The following is a 17,258-nucleotide window of genomic DNA, read 5'->3' as shown; positions in this document are numbered from 1 at the left end:
AAAAATGCAACACATTAATTACGGTCGTGCCAATGAATGCCATTTCTAGTTTGGTTCTTTGTTGTTCAGTTACATGACTCACAATGAGTTAACTGGGGGAGCTGAGGAAGGTGTGGATATGGGATTACTAATGTATTTTGCCACTACCTAGATTTACAGAGAGAATCCTGTCTTTGGGGATCAAGGCTATTTCAAGTTGCAGTGGTATGAAGTGACGTAATTAGATTTTTTGCAAATATTTTATTTTCAACAGCATCCAGAGCAGAGTGGAATTGAGAAAGGCCTTGAAATGCCACACCTTCAAGTGGTACCTGGAAAATGTTTATCCTGAACTGAGGTACTAGCAAATTTTGAAATATAGTATGTGCTACCTGTGCGGGTGAAATGTCACAAATTTTCCTTTTCCTCAAATGAAACTCGGCTCAAGGCTGCAATCCTATGCACATTTTCCTGCAAGGAAACTCTGTTGAGCACAGAGTGGCATACAGTATTTCTGAGTAAACATGGATAGAATTACTCTGCCTATCCACCCCCACCCCCCCAAAAAAAGCTAAATTACCAAGAGGTGACTCTGAACCAAGAATGGGGAACCTTTTCTCTTCCCTCCCCACTGGCTCAAATGTTCTGTTCAAAGTTGAGGGTCATATCTGGTGCACCATAGACATTTGGTTTGGCCCTGCCTTCTGCTGGCATGTGGCTCCCAGAACATTGCCAGCAAAGGTACACACAGTCTTTGTGCTGAAAAGTTCTGTTCATGATTATTGTGGGCCGCCGCTAGGCAAAAACTGATAAACCCATTTTTGTAGTAAACTTTTATTGAATTTTCAAAAGTTTGACATATATACATCAATACATAATAAGTTTATTTTTTCTTGACTTCCTGCCCAATTTTCCATAGTGTTTCAATTTTCCACCTCGGCTGTACAATACCTTCTATTTCTTATACCAAAACATCAATATTGTATTTTCTAATTCCTTCTGTTGCTCATATTTTAAACCCTGCTCATGAATTCTTCACACTATAATATTTCCCTAAATAGTCTGATAACGGCTTCCATTCTTCCAGAAAGCCATCGTTATTTGATCTCTTATTTTGGCTGTTAATTTTGCCATTCCTACACAGTCCATTATCTTACTTACCCATTCTTTTTTGGTGGGAACTTCTTCCTTCCATTTTTACGGGCAGAGCAACCTTGCCAAAAACTGATGACCCTTATCCTTCCCTCTTACCTCAGAATTCCTGAGGAATCTCTCTACCAGACTGGGATGATTCGACAGAGACAGAGATGCCTGGAGACTCAGAAGTCAGAAGCCCAGGAGTTTCCGGTTGTGATCTTAAACCCCTGCATCACCAGCAAAGGTGCAGCAATGGTGGCTCAGGTGAGTTCTCTAGGGCCTGTTTGGAATTTAAGGAGTATTCAGTGCCCTTATCCTAACAGCAATCCTTTGGGCGTGATCCCATTTTAAAGATGGCACTGTGAAACTAAGAATAAGATGGTGGCTCACCCAGAACCACAGAACATGCTCATGAATAATGTGTGGGGGGGGGGATTTGATTTGCAAAACCTCTCAGTTGCTTTTCTGTCCAAAGGCACTCAAGTTAAAATTGGGGGAAAAGTGATACAAAACAAAGGAGACATCTGCATATGAAGACAACAAACAAGGAAATTAAAGCTAGTGTTTTTTCTAAAAAGAAGTTCCAGATTTAAATGCCTTCTTTTCCTTACACTTAGCAGTGAGGTTTTCCTTCTGAAATTGAAATAATAGTGAGTAGGGATAGATGAATCTGTCAATTTTGACTCTTTCAGTTTCTCAGTTTTCTATTCTTAAATTTAGTTCTCCGCATTTGCATGGAAATCTGTGGTTAATCCTCATGGAAATTCATCAACATTTTGGCACAAATCCCCCCCCCCCAAAAAAAAACATTTTTTGTATGCAGCTTTGACTAATGTACAAGCAATTTCCCCAATAAGATGCATTTTTATGAACTTTAGTTATTGCCTACTGGGCTGCATCTTCCAAAGGAAAGTGGCCATATATAATGCTGGCCTGCTAAATGAGGTATTTACAATTGAGCTCTCTCCAGGTTGTCTGCTCTCTGAACAAACATAATTGGTGCCATGTGGTCAAGCAAGTCCATGAATTAAGTTGTCTTCCAGCCAAAGATCACTCGTCTTACTGCCAGAGCCAAAGAGAACCCAAAAGGGATGGAATGCAAGTCCTTCTGTGATATATTTCAGAATGCAGGCTAGTGCTTTCTTGTATCCTAAACTCCCTATCCACAGAAAACTAGCATATGAGGTTCTATATAGCATTTCCCCTTAGATGCTGCTTTTATGGGTGCAGGGATGTTGTTTTTTTATACTGGAGAACATTCATACAATTAATCGCTTACCTGCGTTTCAAAATGATGCATTCTCAGGAGTCACCATGAGTTCCTTCATCCCCCCCCCCTTTCTGCATTCATGTGACAAAATGGTCACGCGAAAGGGCCCCCCACAGCGTAAGTCAGCAAGCTGTCATTCTGCCCCCCCTGAAAAACTTCCAATTTGTTCCTAGTATTTTTAAGATGTCACTTTTTAACACCTCAAGGTTCTTTCATAGGGGCCTTTTTATCACACTAAAAATGTGCAAAAAAATTGCTGTGCGATTGCTCTTCCACCTCAAAATCGGAACTGGTGCCAGTTTTTTGCCAACTTGTCCAAACAGCAGATTTGGGTGACATAGATTGGAAAAATAGACTCATTGATACTCCCAGTGTCTCTGGTATCGAATTTGCAAGACCGCAGGCCTGCCATGAAACAAGCCTGATACAATGCACACTCCTGAACTGAACCAAGCTGAGCCCATCCGTACTCAGAATGCAAGCTACGTTGACACATAATTCTTCTTCAAGGATCAGAGGAAGAAAATGAGAATTATAATTTTCCTCCCATCTTTCAGAACTATTTACTCCTTTCCGTCGCTCAAAAAATGTGCCGAATTGAAATGATATATTTAAGTTCATCCTCTGCATTCATTCAATATTAAATTGCCTATTAAAGTAGAAGCGGCTTAATGAGGCTGACCTCATTTCCCCTCTTCTCAATCACTAAAGGGAAAAATATTCAGTGTCAATCAGTGAGTATTCTCTGAACTAGATTAAGAATTAGGTGCTGTTTGTGACAACAACAAAAGGTGTTCTCTTCTCTCCATGTTCTGGTTAGCATTTTAAACGCATAAGCGGATAGTTAAATAGAAGGGAGGGAGAGCTGTTATACATTAAAGTCCTACCTCAACGCCCCTCAGTAAACACCAGTATGGGCATTGCAACGCTTCTGAAAGCTGCATTGGCTTTGGCTTTGATGTCTCTCCAGGGACAGTAAGTTCCACTATCAGCAGGAAACTAAGAGTGTCTTTTTAATGTGCTCCTCGTTCTATTGCCAGAGACATGGAGGTATAACATGCTGTGGGAATTCTCAAAGCTCCTTTCTCCTTGTGGATTGTTTGGGGACCTGCTGTCCACCCCCCCCCCACATCTGCTCCATCTATAAGTGGGGAGCCATGGACTCACAGATCATGTATTCTAGATGATAATGCCCAAGATCACTTGCCTTGTTTGTTTATCTACTGTATTTTTCATTCCATAAGATGCACCTGACCATAAGACACACCAAGTTTTTAAAGGAGGAAAACTAGAAAAAAAAATATTCTGAATCAAATGTTGTACAGTGGTACCTCAGGTTACAGACGCTTCAGGTTACAGACTCCGCTAACCCAGAACTTTGCTTCAGGATGAGAACAGAAATTGCACTGTGGTGGCAGCGGAAGACCCCATTAGCTAAAGTGGTACCTCAGGTTAAGAACAGTTTCAGGTTAAGAACGGACCTCCAGAACGAATTAAGTTCTTAACCCAAGGTACCACTGTACTAAACTATTTAATAAACTACCGGTATATCAGAATAATATTTCAACCATGTTAAGTGAACAGCAGTCAACAGTGGCATTAAGAACCATCATCACTGTCATTAACAAATGAAGAGAGACTTTATCCCCTAGTAAGGGAGGCAGGCAGTGGAAATATATGAGCTTCCCACATTGAGTCCCTTAGATCTAAGGACTGTATGGTTTGGCCCTACATAATTATTTTAATAAAGCCAAAAGAAGTGGGACTTTCTTCCTTTTTGTTCATTGCAGAGCGCTCTTGGGGCTTTCATATGAGGGAGGAATGAGGGAGAAATCTGATTCAATTCCCAATTAAAGTCAAACCTACCTAATTCACACCTTCGTACACAACACAAAGACCAAACCACAGCTGCCCTTCAAATCTCACACTTCTGCAAAGGAAGGCACTACTGTCCTGGCAAGACCAGTGGCAGAGGGAGGGTCTTGCGTGGCGGCACGTCGCCTGGGGGGACGTGTGATGTCGTCCAAGCGAGCATCCCAAGGGGGTGGCACGTGCGGCCGAGTGCGGGGGCGGAGGGATTGCACGGCTCCCGCTGTGCTTGCTTTACACCCATGTAAGCAGCTCCTGTCCCGCTTTGCTGCGAGCCACAGAGGAGGGACAGACGGGAACGATGGCTCTGCTTCCTTCCCTCCTCTGTGGCTCACTTTAAAGCAGCAAAGCAGGACAGAAGCTGCTTCATAAGAGGTGCAGACCTTTCCCCTTACTTTTTAGGAGGAAAAAAGTGTGTCTTATGGAGTGAAGAATACAGTATGTACTGATTTGTTCATCCGGTTGTGCTGCCGCAGATGCACCATTGCTTTTCTTCTCTCTGCGCTCCTCCCAACAGCCATTCCTCCTCTGGTCACTGCTATGGATGGACGACCTCACTGCCTGTCTCCAGACACTGTGGTCATCTGCAAGGGATTCCTACATGGCGGGGCTGATGTTCCTAGGCTTCATGTCAAGTCTGCAGACATCTTTGTAATGCAGAGTTGGTCTGTCAATGAGCCTTGGGCAATAGTGAATAGTGAGACCTCAGGGTATAGGGCGGTATATAAATTCAGATAATAATAATAATAATAATAATAATAATAATAATAATAATGCTCTCTAATTGTTGTCCTACCACCCTGCCCATTACCTGGTGTTCAGCTTCTGAATCTGAAGGCACCACATAGCCTGACACTGGAGAGACCTGTCAGAAATAAGCATGGACCGATGGTATCAAATAGTATGGGAGACAGCCTTATTAGAAAAAGTAACCAATAAACTGAAACTGACATGGGGACAAATAGAAGAAGACGCCTTCACCCCTGTATGGTTCCCCTTTATCACATACACAGCCAAACAAGACAATGACAAGAATCTGCCAACAGCTTACAAATCAATCTGGCTAACCTGATCCAAACACACACACACACACACACACACCCCACTCACACACAAAAACAAATCTCACTACAGCTAACCAAAGGCAACCAACCACACCCTGGGTCACCCCCAACCTCTCTCACCACCAAGGAAATAAAACAGAAGAATAGTAAGAGAACCCACACAAGTGGCACTGACACAAAACCCCACACATACACTAAGTAGAAGAATAGAAGCATTGCCACCCCACCCCACCCCACCCACCATTTCTCCCCTCTGTAGAAAACACAACTTGAAAAAGAAACAATGCACATATTTTTGTAAACTAAGAAATCTTTAATAAACACATATTTAAAAAATAATAATAACTAGGCACCACATAGGAAGCTGCCTTGTTCTGAGTCAGACCATCGAGGTCAATATTTTCTACCCTGACTGGTAGTCAGAGTCTTGAACCGGGAACCTTCTGCATGAAAAGCAAGTTCCCTACCAGTGAACTGCAGCCCTTTCCCCACAGCTAGTAGCTGCTGATACAGTGGGCCTCACTGACAGTGTGATCCTCTATGTATAATTTGCCTTATGGTCCTTCGCAAGCCATCTAAACCAATGGCTATCACCTTCTCCTGGCAAGATGGTGCATTGAACAACTTCCAAGTTCTAGTAGTATACGGAACAGAGTAATTTCCCCACACTGTGCATAATTTTGTAAACCTCTGCCATGTTCTCCCTTGACTCATATTCACTCCCCCCTGCTGCTTTTTAATAAAGGAATAATTGCCTCACTGCAAGTGGTCCACAAACCCCCTCCTTCCACTCCTGGGCAGAAGGACCAGGAGGGCAGGACTCCCCAAATGCAGAGAGCTAAGTTACTCTTCAAAGGGTGTGTGTGGGGATTATTAAACTATTAAGTCCAGAGTCTAAAATTATCTAACTGTACCACTGATTATGGCACCATGCACGCTGCCTCTGCAATGATGCCGCAAGTCAGACACTTGGCATTATCCGGTCTTGTTTATGTCTCATTTGCTGAAGGGATTGATTGATTTAGCACTTCACTGGAGAAATGCATCTGAGGGTAAATAATTGATCGTAATTTTGCCCTGGTTTTGTCTAATGAAGATGTCACCGTTTGGCTGGTGCATTGGCTTTCTGTTAGAAACAGAGCATCAGTTGATATTAAACTTTGCAGTAACCTTCTTGGAATGGATTTCTGACTCTGGGATTCATTTAATAAACCCATTAATCATTAGCTGTTCCAAGAAACCTGACAAGCTTTAGAAAAGAAATCAGAAGCCTCTTAGGCCTGGATACACTTGAGCACATCGTCAACAGCAGCAGTACAGAAATGACTCTGTATTCAGAGAGAAGCTGTCAGTCTCCTGTAGGAACAGAGAAACAGACAGAAGGATGGCAATCTCCCCCCCCCCTTCCTGTTGTGCCCCACTGTCTGCCTCTCAAAATATCAATCACCGAGTGAATCACCAACATCCTAGTTAGTTAATGCATTATTTTTGTCCTGATCTTGTTTAAAAATTCAGCCAGATGCTCTGATCTGTCAGCTCTCTCTCCAGAGGATTCGCAGAACTTTGTCATAGTGAGCATCTCGACCAAGACAAAAACAATTGTTTCAGCCTCCTCTAGTGCACCTACGGCAAAGTGCTAAGATTTATTGTCCACCCTGGGGACAAAGCTGGTCAAATAAAAATGTCCATTCAAGGTGCTGCAAGAGCCCACAGTATTCTTTAAAGCCCGTTGAGAATGATAAAGATTGCCCCTTCCAAGATGCTCTCTTCCTACTTTACTGACTGGGAGGGGCTGACATTCTGCCCCTTAATTTATCTAATCTACTACTGGCTGAAGTACATTAGATTAAGGTAGTCATACATTACAATCCTGTGCTTCTCACTTTGAGAATTCTTATGGAGTCTTGTCTCTAATATCATTGTTAGAGGAGCGGTAGTTCCTCTGGTAGGGGACACATTGTGCTCCTTCTTCAGTAGTTTGTACATCTTTTGTGCCCACCCTGCACACAGCTCTCACCTGTGGTTACTAGAAGCTGTCAGCATGCAACAGCGACTCACACTGGGAACAGCTTTGACCGGCCAGCTCAACCAGGTGAGGGTAGCCAATGGGTGAGTTAGGGACTTCCCCTGCAAGCAAAGATGCTCCAGTGGATTGATTGGACAAGACCAATAGTGATCCAATGGTCAAGAAGATGGTTTCTGTACGTGCTGAAGAGGGAAATGAGGAGCGTATGGGATTTGTCAAACTGGGAAGGTAGCCCATCCAGGGAAGGAAAACTGATCCTAAACTTCCACTGCTTTGTGGAACATCTTTGTGAGAAGAAAAGGCTAAAGAGTAAACCCTACACAAATCCGGAGTGGAGTCCCTAAGGCGGTTGGGTGGTGCCTCGTATGCTGTAAAGGTGGTGTCTCCCCTTCGCAGTAACACTCCAGCACAGTCAGCTTGGTATTTACAGTGTTTATTACATATGTACAAGAAACAGCTACAGTTCAGAATTACACGTCTGAATCTGTTGAGTCAGATTCGGAGAGTGGCTTCCTTCGATTCCCGCACAAACAAAGTAGGCGTGGGAATCGCGCGTCTTTGATTCTTATGTTTCATTTCCCTCCTTGTCTGTGCTGATGGGATGTTCCCGAGCCTCTGGGCGGTTGAAGGGCTCTGCAGCATCCCTGAGCCCTTCCTTCTCCTGGCTAATCTCCGCCCTCTCTTCAGCTTCTTCTGTCTCTGGGCGGTTGAAGGGCTCCACAGCATCCCCAAGCCCCTGCTCCACCTCTTCTGTCACTTGCTCCTCCGGATTCCATCAACTCCTGCAGCCAAGCTGGTGCCAAACATATTGCTCTGGTTTCCTTTGGACCACATCAGAAAGGCCACGAGAGGGTTCTTGTCATCTGAGCAACTCAGGATGTCCATACACACTACTCAGGATTGTGCCCTGGGCAGTGCTATTTCTCTAGAAAAAAAGGTGGCGGAACTGACCATGAACACCTCCCTCGTTCTCTTAGAATGGCAATGGTGCCCACCTGAGAGGTGCCAGAACCGAGTTCCAGTGAGTTCCAGCTGGGGAAAAAGCCCTGGCCCTGGGGATGTCACTTCGATGCTGCTAATGCAGCGGTTTGACTTCACCCCCGGAGGTGCACTCCATTGTCTCTCAAGACATGTTAGTTTACTCCAGTTCCCATCAGCCGCAGCCAGCATGACCCATGGTCTGGGATGATGAGAGTTGCATCCCAGCAGCAACTGTGGGGCACCACAATGGCTACCCCTTTTCTACTAGGTCCACTGAGGCTTTGATTCCTTGACTTGGACTGGTACTAACCAGGAAACTAGCAGTGCTTTTCTTGGGGGATGGAGTCCAACACATTTGCTTTAAATTCTGGAGGCTGGAGATTGGGCCACCCTTAGAAGATGGCACGTGATGATGGCCATATCTCAACAAGAAACTCCCCGCAACATTGCAGCTCCTCTGGACGCATCTGCACTTTTCCACTCTCAAATTCAGGTTCTCTCTCTCATATTCTATGAGGCTATGTTGATACGAGGGCAAATTATGCAAACAGAAATGGTTCCCACTAAACTCTGGGTCAGACTAGATGGAATGCAAGATGCTTAAAGGCATCCCATTACCTGTCCCATATAAACAGATGGATGTTGCTGACTCCTATGGGGAAAACTTAAATGTGGTTCTTAAATCCTTAGCTATAATATGGACTAAACCTGAACCCAGCCCTTGCCATTGGATGATCCAGTCTCCACAGATGGAGCCCTTGCAGAGTGCAGATGTACTCAATACATCTTTGTGAAAACAGGAGAATTTTGCATTTATAATATTTATATTTTTAGCCCATCCTATGCAAATACATACCAACTATCCCCAGCCCTGGGTTTTTAAAAATGCTTTGTTGAATGAATGCATCTTATTCCCAAAAATGTTTTTTCACAGGCATATTTTCGGTGGACTTTGGAGTTTTCTTCACGTGTTCCTTAATGCACCAGTTTAGTGCTGTGCCAAAATCTGCCCTGCCAAGTGTCTTCCTCTGTGAAAGAGACTTCCACTTTTCGACCTCATTTTCAGAACTCTTTGGGGGTTTTGAGCTTTATCTTTGTGAGGTAGCCAAGACTGGTGTGTGCATTTTCCTTTCCAGTAAGCATTTCTTCAGCTCTCTGCAGCCTCCCCAGCTGCCCACACTTCCTGACCTGAAAAACCCCATAGGAACAACTGCCTCATAATGTCTTCCCCTGGGCTTTAATTGGAGCATGAGCACCTGGGAAGGCTGCAGACCACATGCCATCAGCGAGATGATTTGCAGCATGAAAGGACACTTGTGGGCACCCCTCAGCCACTTCAAAAGCAAGGTAAAGATGACAACAACACACAAAAACCCCTGCACCCCAGCCATGATAATTTCTCTGGATTTTTCTCTCCCCAGTGATATTTTCCAAAATGCAGTTTACCTTCTCATTAATTGATGGAGATTTGGCCAAGAAAGACAGAAGCAAGCAGTGAAGCAGCAAAGGCAGTTGCACCTTGTCAATAGCAAAAGGCTATTGAGAAAATGTAGTGAGGGCTGTGTGAAGAGGGTGCTGGCTTCAAACAGTGACTCACTTCATATGCTACCCATTTCCCCCCTCAAAAAAAAAAAAAAAAGAAGAAGAAGAAGAAGAAGAAAAGAAAGAAGCTACATTAACGCTGTTGGAGACTGGGGACAATTTTTCAAGGCTTTAACATCATTCAAGGTGACACCTGTCACTGCTCCTCAGCATCATAATGAATTCAAGAAATAAATTTAAAGTATCATCTTTGGCTGACTTTTGCACGGCTGCCTTCGGATGGCGACGCAGCCTCCCCCTCCCCTGCCATTTAATCAGATGGAAACCAGATGGCGGCCCCAGATAAAAATATGGAAATGTTAAAGGAAAGGGGGGGGGGAGCAGACGCCTGCACTATGCCCTTGTTTCACCCTTCCTCTGTTTCTTCCACTGTTGTCTTGAGAGATACAAGGTAGAAACCTGTTTGTTACCACAATTCATCCTGGGCTCCAGAAACAAAACAAACTAGCCCATTTCACGTTTCCTATGGCTGGTTCACACAACCAGTTCTGGAGTTTGTTTGTTTGTTTGTTTTAAAAAGTGTTTGGGACAGGAAGATGGAATATCTGCCTGAATTTATTGTACAGAAATGAAGTCAATATTAAGTGCTTGGCCTTGCACACAGATCCCAAGTCATTGTGCCACTGTTTCACAAGTGATTACGGTGGTGTAGCAAATAACCCCTAATGACAACTCCCAATGGCTTCCTGTAGTTACTAAATAGCACCAGAGATAAAATAGTCCCCTCCGGCACCCCATAACATAGCTGACAGGAAGCCAAAAGCCAGTGTCCCAATACAGTACTAATCTCTAGACCCAATCCTACAGGTAGGATTGGAACCACTGGAATACAGCGCCCCAAGTTCCTCATTCCCCAGAGCCAGTCATGGAGGATACCATGGTGAATGATTTCAAACGCTAATGAGAGATCAAGAAGCAGGAGCAAGACAGCACTACATCTGTCCCACAAAGGTCATCCATCAGGGTAACCAAGGCTGACTCAGTTACGTGGGGGAACAATAGCCAGAGTTGTGTGTGAGAGCTGGAAGCTGGAGATGGAGACATGCCTTGCTCCGTGCTGGATTGAAATCTTTTGGGGTGTTAATGCTGTGAGGCCCTCCATCCTATGCTCAGGTTGCATATAGGTGTAAATAAAACCATATATCCTCAAGACACTGCAGTCTCCACTGACATTCATTCCAAGGAAACTGAACCCTGGGCAAAGCGTTTGGAACCCCTGGAGAGTCTCACCACTCAGAGAATGGGGTAGCATGTAACAGTTTTCTCCTTTGTTTCAGGAATGGACATATACATACAACCAGCAAGTCCGCTTCCAGAAGCTGTGCTTATCAATACAAACCCTCTTTCCAGGTTCACAGGTGGTACTCTTACCTTGCAAAGAAGGGGATGGCAAGCAGGTGAGGCCATTTCCCCCTCAAAAAGACTGAAAGCTTTCTCTCTTCCAGTGTAGTTTACTAGCAGTGATATGAAGTGTTTTTCTCACATCATCCTACCAAAGTATCCTGTATAGGAAAGTCAGCCACCCAAAATAATCCATTCACCATATTGTCTAGACAACCTAACTGTGGCAAAAGAACACAATGCCTGTGAAAGGAACACATGGTGATTGAGACCTGCTCACTGGGAAATTATCAGAAATCATTTGGTCTTGCTTGTTAGTCTTGAGTCTTGGAGCAAATGAATTGGTGAGACCATCCAAAACCAAATCGAGGGGCCAAATATTGGCCATATAGACATGTTGAGATATGAACTGGATGTGTGGAATCAAGGAGCAATTGATATACCTTTATAAAATTATGCATGGCATGGAGAACGTAGATAGAGAAAAGTCTTTCTGCCTCTCTCATAACACTAGAACTCATTGACACACAATGAAGTTGAATGTTGGAAGAGTCAGGACTGATAAAATAAACTTTGGATCTCCCTCAGGAAGCAGTGATGGCCACAAACTTGGATAGCTTTAAAAAGGGATTAGACAGGTTCATGGAGATAAGGCTGTCAGTGACAACTAGTCATGTTGGTTATGCTCTGCCACCAGAGTCAGAAATAGTATGCTTCTAAATACCAGTATTTGGAAACCACAGGAGGGAGTATTCAGAGTAGACCCTGGGAAATTGATGAGCATAACTAAGTTATGTCCATTACTTTCAATAGGTCTAACCTAACTTAGGTATAACCTAGCTAAATATCAGTCATATAGCTGATGCTCTACAGTTGTGGAAACCAAAAATAGATAGAGGGAGTGCTAGCCATTATTATTATTACTTCACAGACCATAGATAAGTGTTTTTCCAATCTTGGGTTCCCAGATGTTGTTTGACTACAGCCCCCATAGCCCCTACCTATTGACTAAAGTAGCTGGGGATGCTGGGAGCTGTAGTCCAACAGCATCTGTGAACCCAGCTTTGAGGAACATTGCCATATATCTTAACTACTGTAGCTCAGTGGGGGCAAGGCATACTGAATTTAATCTCTTTGCCTTTCTCCTTTCTCTTCCAAAAGCGATGGAACAAAGTTGGTTCTCACATTGAGCACATGGCCACACGTTACTGCCTGGACACCGAAATGGTGGGGGACACCAACGAGAACATGAGGGAGGTCGTCATTAACCCTTGTGAGAGCACGGCAATGAGCCAGCGATGGGAGATGGTGATGTCCTGACCACGTCTGCTGATAACGCTAGCAAGCTCAGCCAAGAGGACCTTTGTTGAGAACAGCCAAGGCTGCTGTCCAAGCTTGGGGGTGGGGTGGGGCTTGCCTTCTAGCGTGGGGCAAAAGCCAAAGAATAAGGACATACAGCTGTGCCTAGGTTGAAGAAAGCACACGAGTGCTGGCTCTGAGAGCCATAGCAGAAATTCAAGCCAGGTGGGACTACACATCCATACAGATAAGAACACAACTGCTTAATCTGGAAACATTGTTCAATGACCCTCATCTGTTAGTTGTAGCAGAAGTCGCTCCTCTCGTTTTTGAGAAGGGAACCTGCTGAAATCAGTAAATGCGGTAATTTATTGTCCTCATTGATAAGGTGGTGGGAAAGCCTTGGGAAATAATAAGTGGGAGAGCAGCTTCTAGCAGCTGAAGGGCAGGGAGGAGGAAAACCAGGCCTTATGGGAGCAGAGAAATGGATATGCTGGGATACAGCAGAAAAGGCTAACTAATCTTGCACTTTTGATTGATGTAACTGAGCACAACTTTGGAAGCGTGCTGGAGTAAGCTATATTGCACATTATAATTTGTATTTGATTCATGCACTTGTTGTGTGCTAGATACTGTATATGCCTGGAATGAGAAAATGTGTGTGTGTGTGTGTGTGTGTGTGTGTGTAGGGGTGTTGGGGAGTGTGTGTGTGAGAGAGATGGATGATATCTGGGAGCTGAGGTCAAATCTAATATGTGTGTAGAAGAGAGGAACTGTTTACACTACTCTGTCGCTGCACAAGGCTTACTCGAGGGTTTGGGTAGACCAAGAAACCACCAGTTTCTCCCTTCACTGGCAATGGCTGGAGAGAGACATGGTGCATTCTTACTTTGCACAGGGTCTCACATGCAGCATGTAACTGGTTCCCCGTATTCACACACTCGTGGGAGAGCACAATCCTTGACTGCACATGGGACAGGATGAGGCATAAAAGAGATGCTCTCTTCCTCCAATCTTCCCATTTGCTCCATATGCATTTAGTGGTTCTCGTTGACAGCTTCTGAGCTTTGGAAAGTGGCCTGCTTTGCCAAGCTATAGCACTGGTTGTTCTGCTTTCCTGTTGAATTCCACATCATGCAACAACTATGCCACTGAGACCAAACACTTGTGGTGACGATGGCTGTTTCTCAGAGCCTTGAGGAGGACAAGAGAAATCTAGCATTACCTATGGGCACAGTATGTGATATTGTATCGCCCCACTGTGGTCTCTATTCTTTTGTTGAAAATCAACCAAGCCCTGCAAAAGTGTTGGTCTAGAGACCGTACTGGGGCCAAAATGGTTGGGGGGAATTTACTATAGTTCACCCATGCACAAGCCATGATAGCCACAGGTTCTAGAGTGACTGGACTGGAGTATGGGTTTGAACAGTCTGGATTAGGTGAGCAACACTCCAAGTCCTTATTGAAATGCAGAGTTGGACCTCTGGGACAACAAACCTGTATTCACAGACCAGTTATGAACTGGATTCTCATCACTACTGGCAATGCTAGCATCATCATGCCACCTTCGACTCTGAACAGTAGGATCCATCTTATATGCGTATAGTAAGAGACTTGAGTCATGCTTCTGTATGAGAGGGCTGTTTAACGCTGTACTTTTTCCCATCTCAGGGGGTCTTGGATGAGCCTAAAATCACCTACTGGTCCTCTGTAATTGTAATTTGTCTCTCCACTGTTTAAAAACCTTGGAATAGGGAAAATTTTCACATGCATCATAAAAGCAATATTTTGCTATTTGAAGACCAACGTCTCGTGTTTTTTCTCTTATGAAAATGCAATAGCTCATGCAGGTGTCTTGCACTGGTAAAAGGGTGAAGAGTGTGCAGCTCTTCTTCAGATACTTTTCTGCAACTTCACTTATAATGAGCAACCTTGCCTTCCTCTAGCACTGTTCTGTACCCTCTCCCCCAAATCTCAGAAATGGTGGTGTGAAACAGCTTTTTGGAACACCACAAAGATGCTTTAGATGCTGGCTGTTTTATTTTATTTAAGAGTAGCAATTTTTTGCACAAAAACAGCTAGTTAAACATGACCAGCAGGTGTTATGTTTATGACATACATATTATGTAAATCACACACATCTAAATATTCATGTTAGCGCTGGCCTTCTGGCTTCAAATATATTTCTGACAGGATCCTTAGTACAGTTCAGGCTCCTGAAACAAGCCATCCACAAACTTTAACGGAAGGGTAAAGGCTAATGCTACCTTTAAAGAGAGCTTGGGTAGATAAATTACTTTAATGATATAGGCTCAGACGTAATGCAGTTTTGCCGAAGGGAAATGCGCTTGGGATTATGGACCCGAAGCATATGTGAACAAATGAGGGGGATAGTAGAAGGGGGAAAAACACAACACAACTCATATGTTGCAATGTCTCACTATATATATATATATATATATATATATATATATATATATACACACACACACACACACACACACACATATATATACATATATATATATAGTCCCATTTAGGGCAAGACTTCAGAACTGAAATAGACTTTACAGAATTATTTATGCAGACATTCTTCACTATTTCTAAGGCTCAAGGTGAATTACAATTACATTTTCAAAAAATCAATCAGTTTAAATTAAATAACATTGTATTTATCATCTGAATCTTCTGCCCATCCTCTAAGGACCTCAAGGAAATGGCAATGGGCTTATTCATCCATCCATCCATCCATCCATCCATCTATCTCCTCACCCCAGGGGTGGGGATCCTTTCACTGCCAAGGACCACATTCTGTTATATACACCCAGGGACCACAGGCCTGTGGTGGGCATGGCCAGAGGCAAAACTGGGTGGAACAACAAGTGTAGATTCTACAATGCACACTCACACATCCCTATCTTTCTGTGATGGCCTGGGATTCGGACTCGAATGCTGAACCTGAGGGATCCCAGCCTGCACAGGTTTCCCCGCCTCCAGAACCAGCTGAGCCGGGGCTGGGGCATGAGCCTGAAGGATCCTCACCTGTGCTGGATCCTCAGGTGCAGGCTCCAGCTGAGTCTGCTCTGGCTCCTGAGGTGATGGAGGACCCATTGCCTGCAGGTGCTCCACTCTCAGCCCTGTCAGAGGAAGCTGAGGTTGCCTCTGGGTCCAGTAACCCTCCTCCAGTCTCTCCTGAGCTGCAGAGGCTCAGGGCAGAGAGGCGGAGGGAACTAAGTTCCTGCAGGAGGAGTGCTCACCTCCAGGCCAGGAGAGGCAAGTCACCAGAGGATAGGGGATGACCTATGCCTTGGGGCAGATAAAAGCCGGCCAGCCCCAGTCCTAAGTTGTGGGAGCAACATTGTTGGTTGCTAGTTCATGCCTGAACCCTGTCCTACTTTCTTGCCTGAGCTCCTGACCCGCCCTGGCTCCCTGCTTGCAAGCCTGTTCCTGACTTCACCCGACACCCTGCCCTGCACCCTGCTTCACCTACTACGGACTACCTCCTTGTTGCACCTTTGACCACGGACCAGACTTGGACCTCGCCTCTCGGGTAACCCATGGGACCAGCACACTTTCCTTCATCTAGACAATCAAGAAGAAGTACCATAGTTCAAGGGCACATTCCAGTCCGTCAAAAGGACTCAGGGGAGGTGGGCTGGGGAGAGTCCAGACAGATAGGTAGAGAGGCCTTGAAGTCTACAATTGGCCCCTGGCCTTGAGGTTTCCCACCCCTGCCTTACAACATCCCTGGGTGGTCAGGTAAGCTGAAAGAGACCAGCTGAAGGTCTCAGGGAGATTCGGGGCAGGGGGTGAGTGCGTGGGAAAGGTTGAACATGAGCTAATTTGACTCCCTGATGCGAATCACCCTCCAGGTATGTCAGCCTCCAGGTCCCTTCCATCCCAGCCAGCACATATAACAGAGATGAGGGGAAGGAAGAGAACCATATTTCTTTAGAACGGCCTTTGTTTCACGCAAATTCAAGAGGATATTGACACACTCTGGGTGGAAAGGAAATACTGACGCATGGAAGCATTAGCATTATGTGACATATCATAGGTTGAAACATGAATAGCTTCTGAACAGAAACTTACATTTCCTTTAAACATCCCTGTGGTGGCCATCACCAGAGAAAAACAAGCTACTTAGTCAGGATAATATCCGTTTGGGAGCCTGCACTAAGAATGGCCAGCATGATTTGTGGCTGTTTATTATATACACTCAAAGCGAAACCTTGATCTGAACGCCTGCTTTATGCATTCCTTCTATGCGGAGGCCGTACATCCCAACCACTTACCACATTTGCAATGGATCTTTAGCTTGAAAGATCAAAGCCATTGTAACCCAAAATTGATTTTCCTCTACAAGAGTCGTCCGAAGCAAAAACCAATTTGGCTTGTATAAAGTGCATTCAGCGCAAGGAGATATACCTGGTATCACCTTTTGAAGCTGTTTTTTTGCCCTACCATGAATAACAAGTGGCACAATAAGGGGGAAATTCTTACAGCCGATCTGATCTCTACCCATCCATGAGATAACACTGAAACTCGATGGGCTTATTTGCTCCAGTTCAAGACTTGGGTGTCGTATTTCATAATCTTGTTACATAGCCAAGTGGTGTAACCCAGGGTTGTGCTGAGTGAAGAATCTCATCCTCAGACTGTGTTTAAAATCAGTCTCATAACTAATATC

At 44.5% G+C, this 17,258-nt stretch overlaps 1 protein-coding gene across 1 annotated transcript in view; it reads left to right on the top strand.

Moving 5' to 3' along the window:
- GALNT14 (polypeptide N-acetylgalactosaminyltransferase 14) overlaps positions 1-14,368 on the top strand; it is a 250,909-nt gene extending 236,541 nt beyond the window's left edge. Inside the window, exons 12-15 of the mRNA XM_083604545.1 lie at positions 254-337; positions 1,236-1,380; positions 11,206-11,325; positions 12,431-14,368. Coding sequence (XP_083460671.1) covers positions 254-337; positions 1,236-1,380; positions 11,206-11,325; positions 12,431-12,589 — 508 coding nt within the window. The 3' untranslated portion in view covers positions 12,590-14,368. The remainder of the gene's footprint in view (positions 1-253; positions 338-1,235; positions 1,381-11,205; positions 11,326-12,430) is intronic.
- The last annotated feature ends 2,890 nt before the right edge of the window (positions 14,369-17,258 follow it).

Source organism: Podarcis filfolensis (assembly GCF_964270895.1).
Source record: "Podarcis filfolensis genome assembly, chromosome: 3".
NCBI lineage: Eukaryota > Metazoa > Chordata > Lepidosauria > Squamata > Lacertidae > Podarcis > Podarcis filfolensis.
Note: the sequence above shows the minus strand (reverse complement) of the source record. Positions and strands in the feature narration are given on the sequence as shown.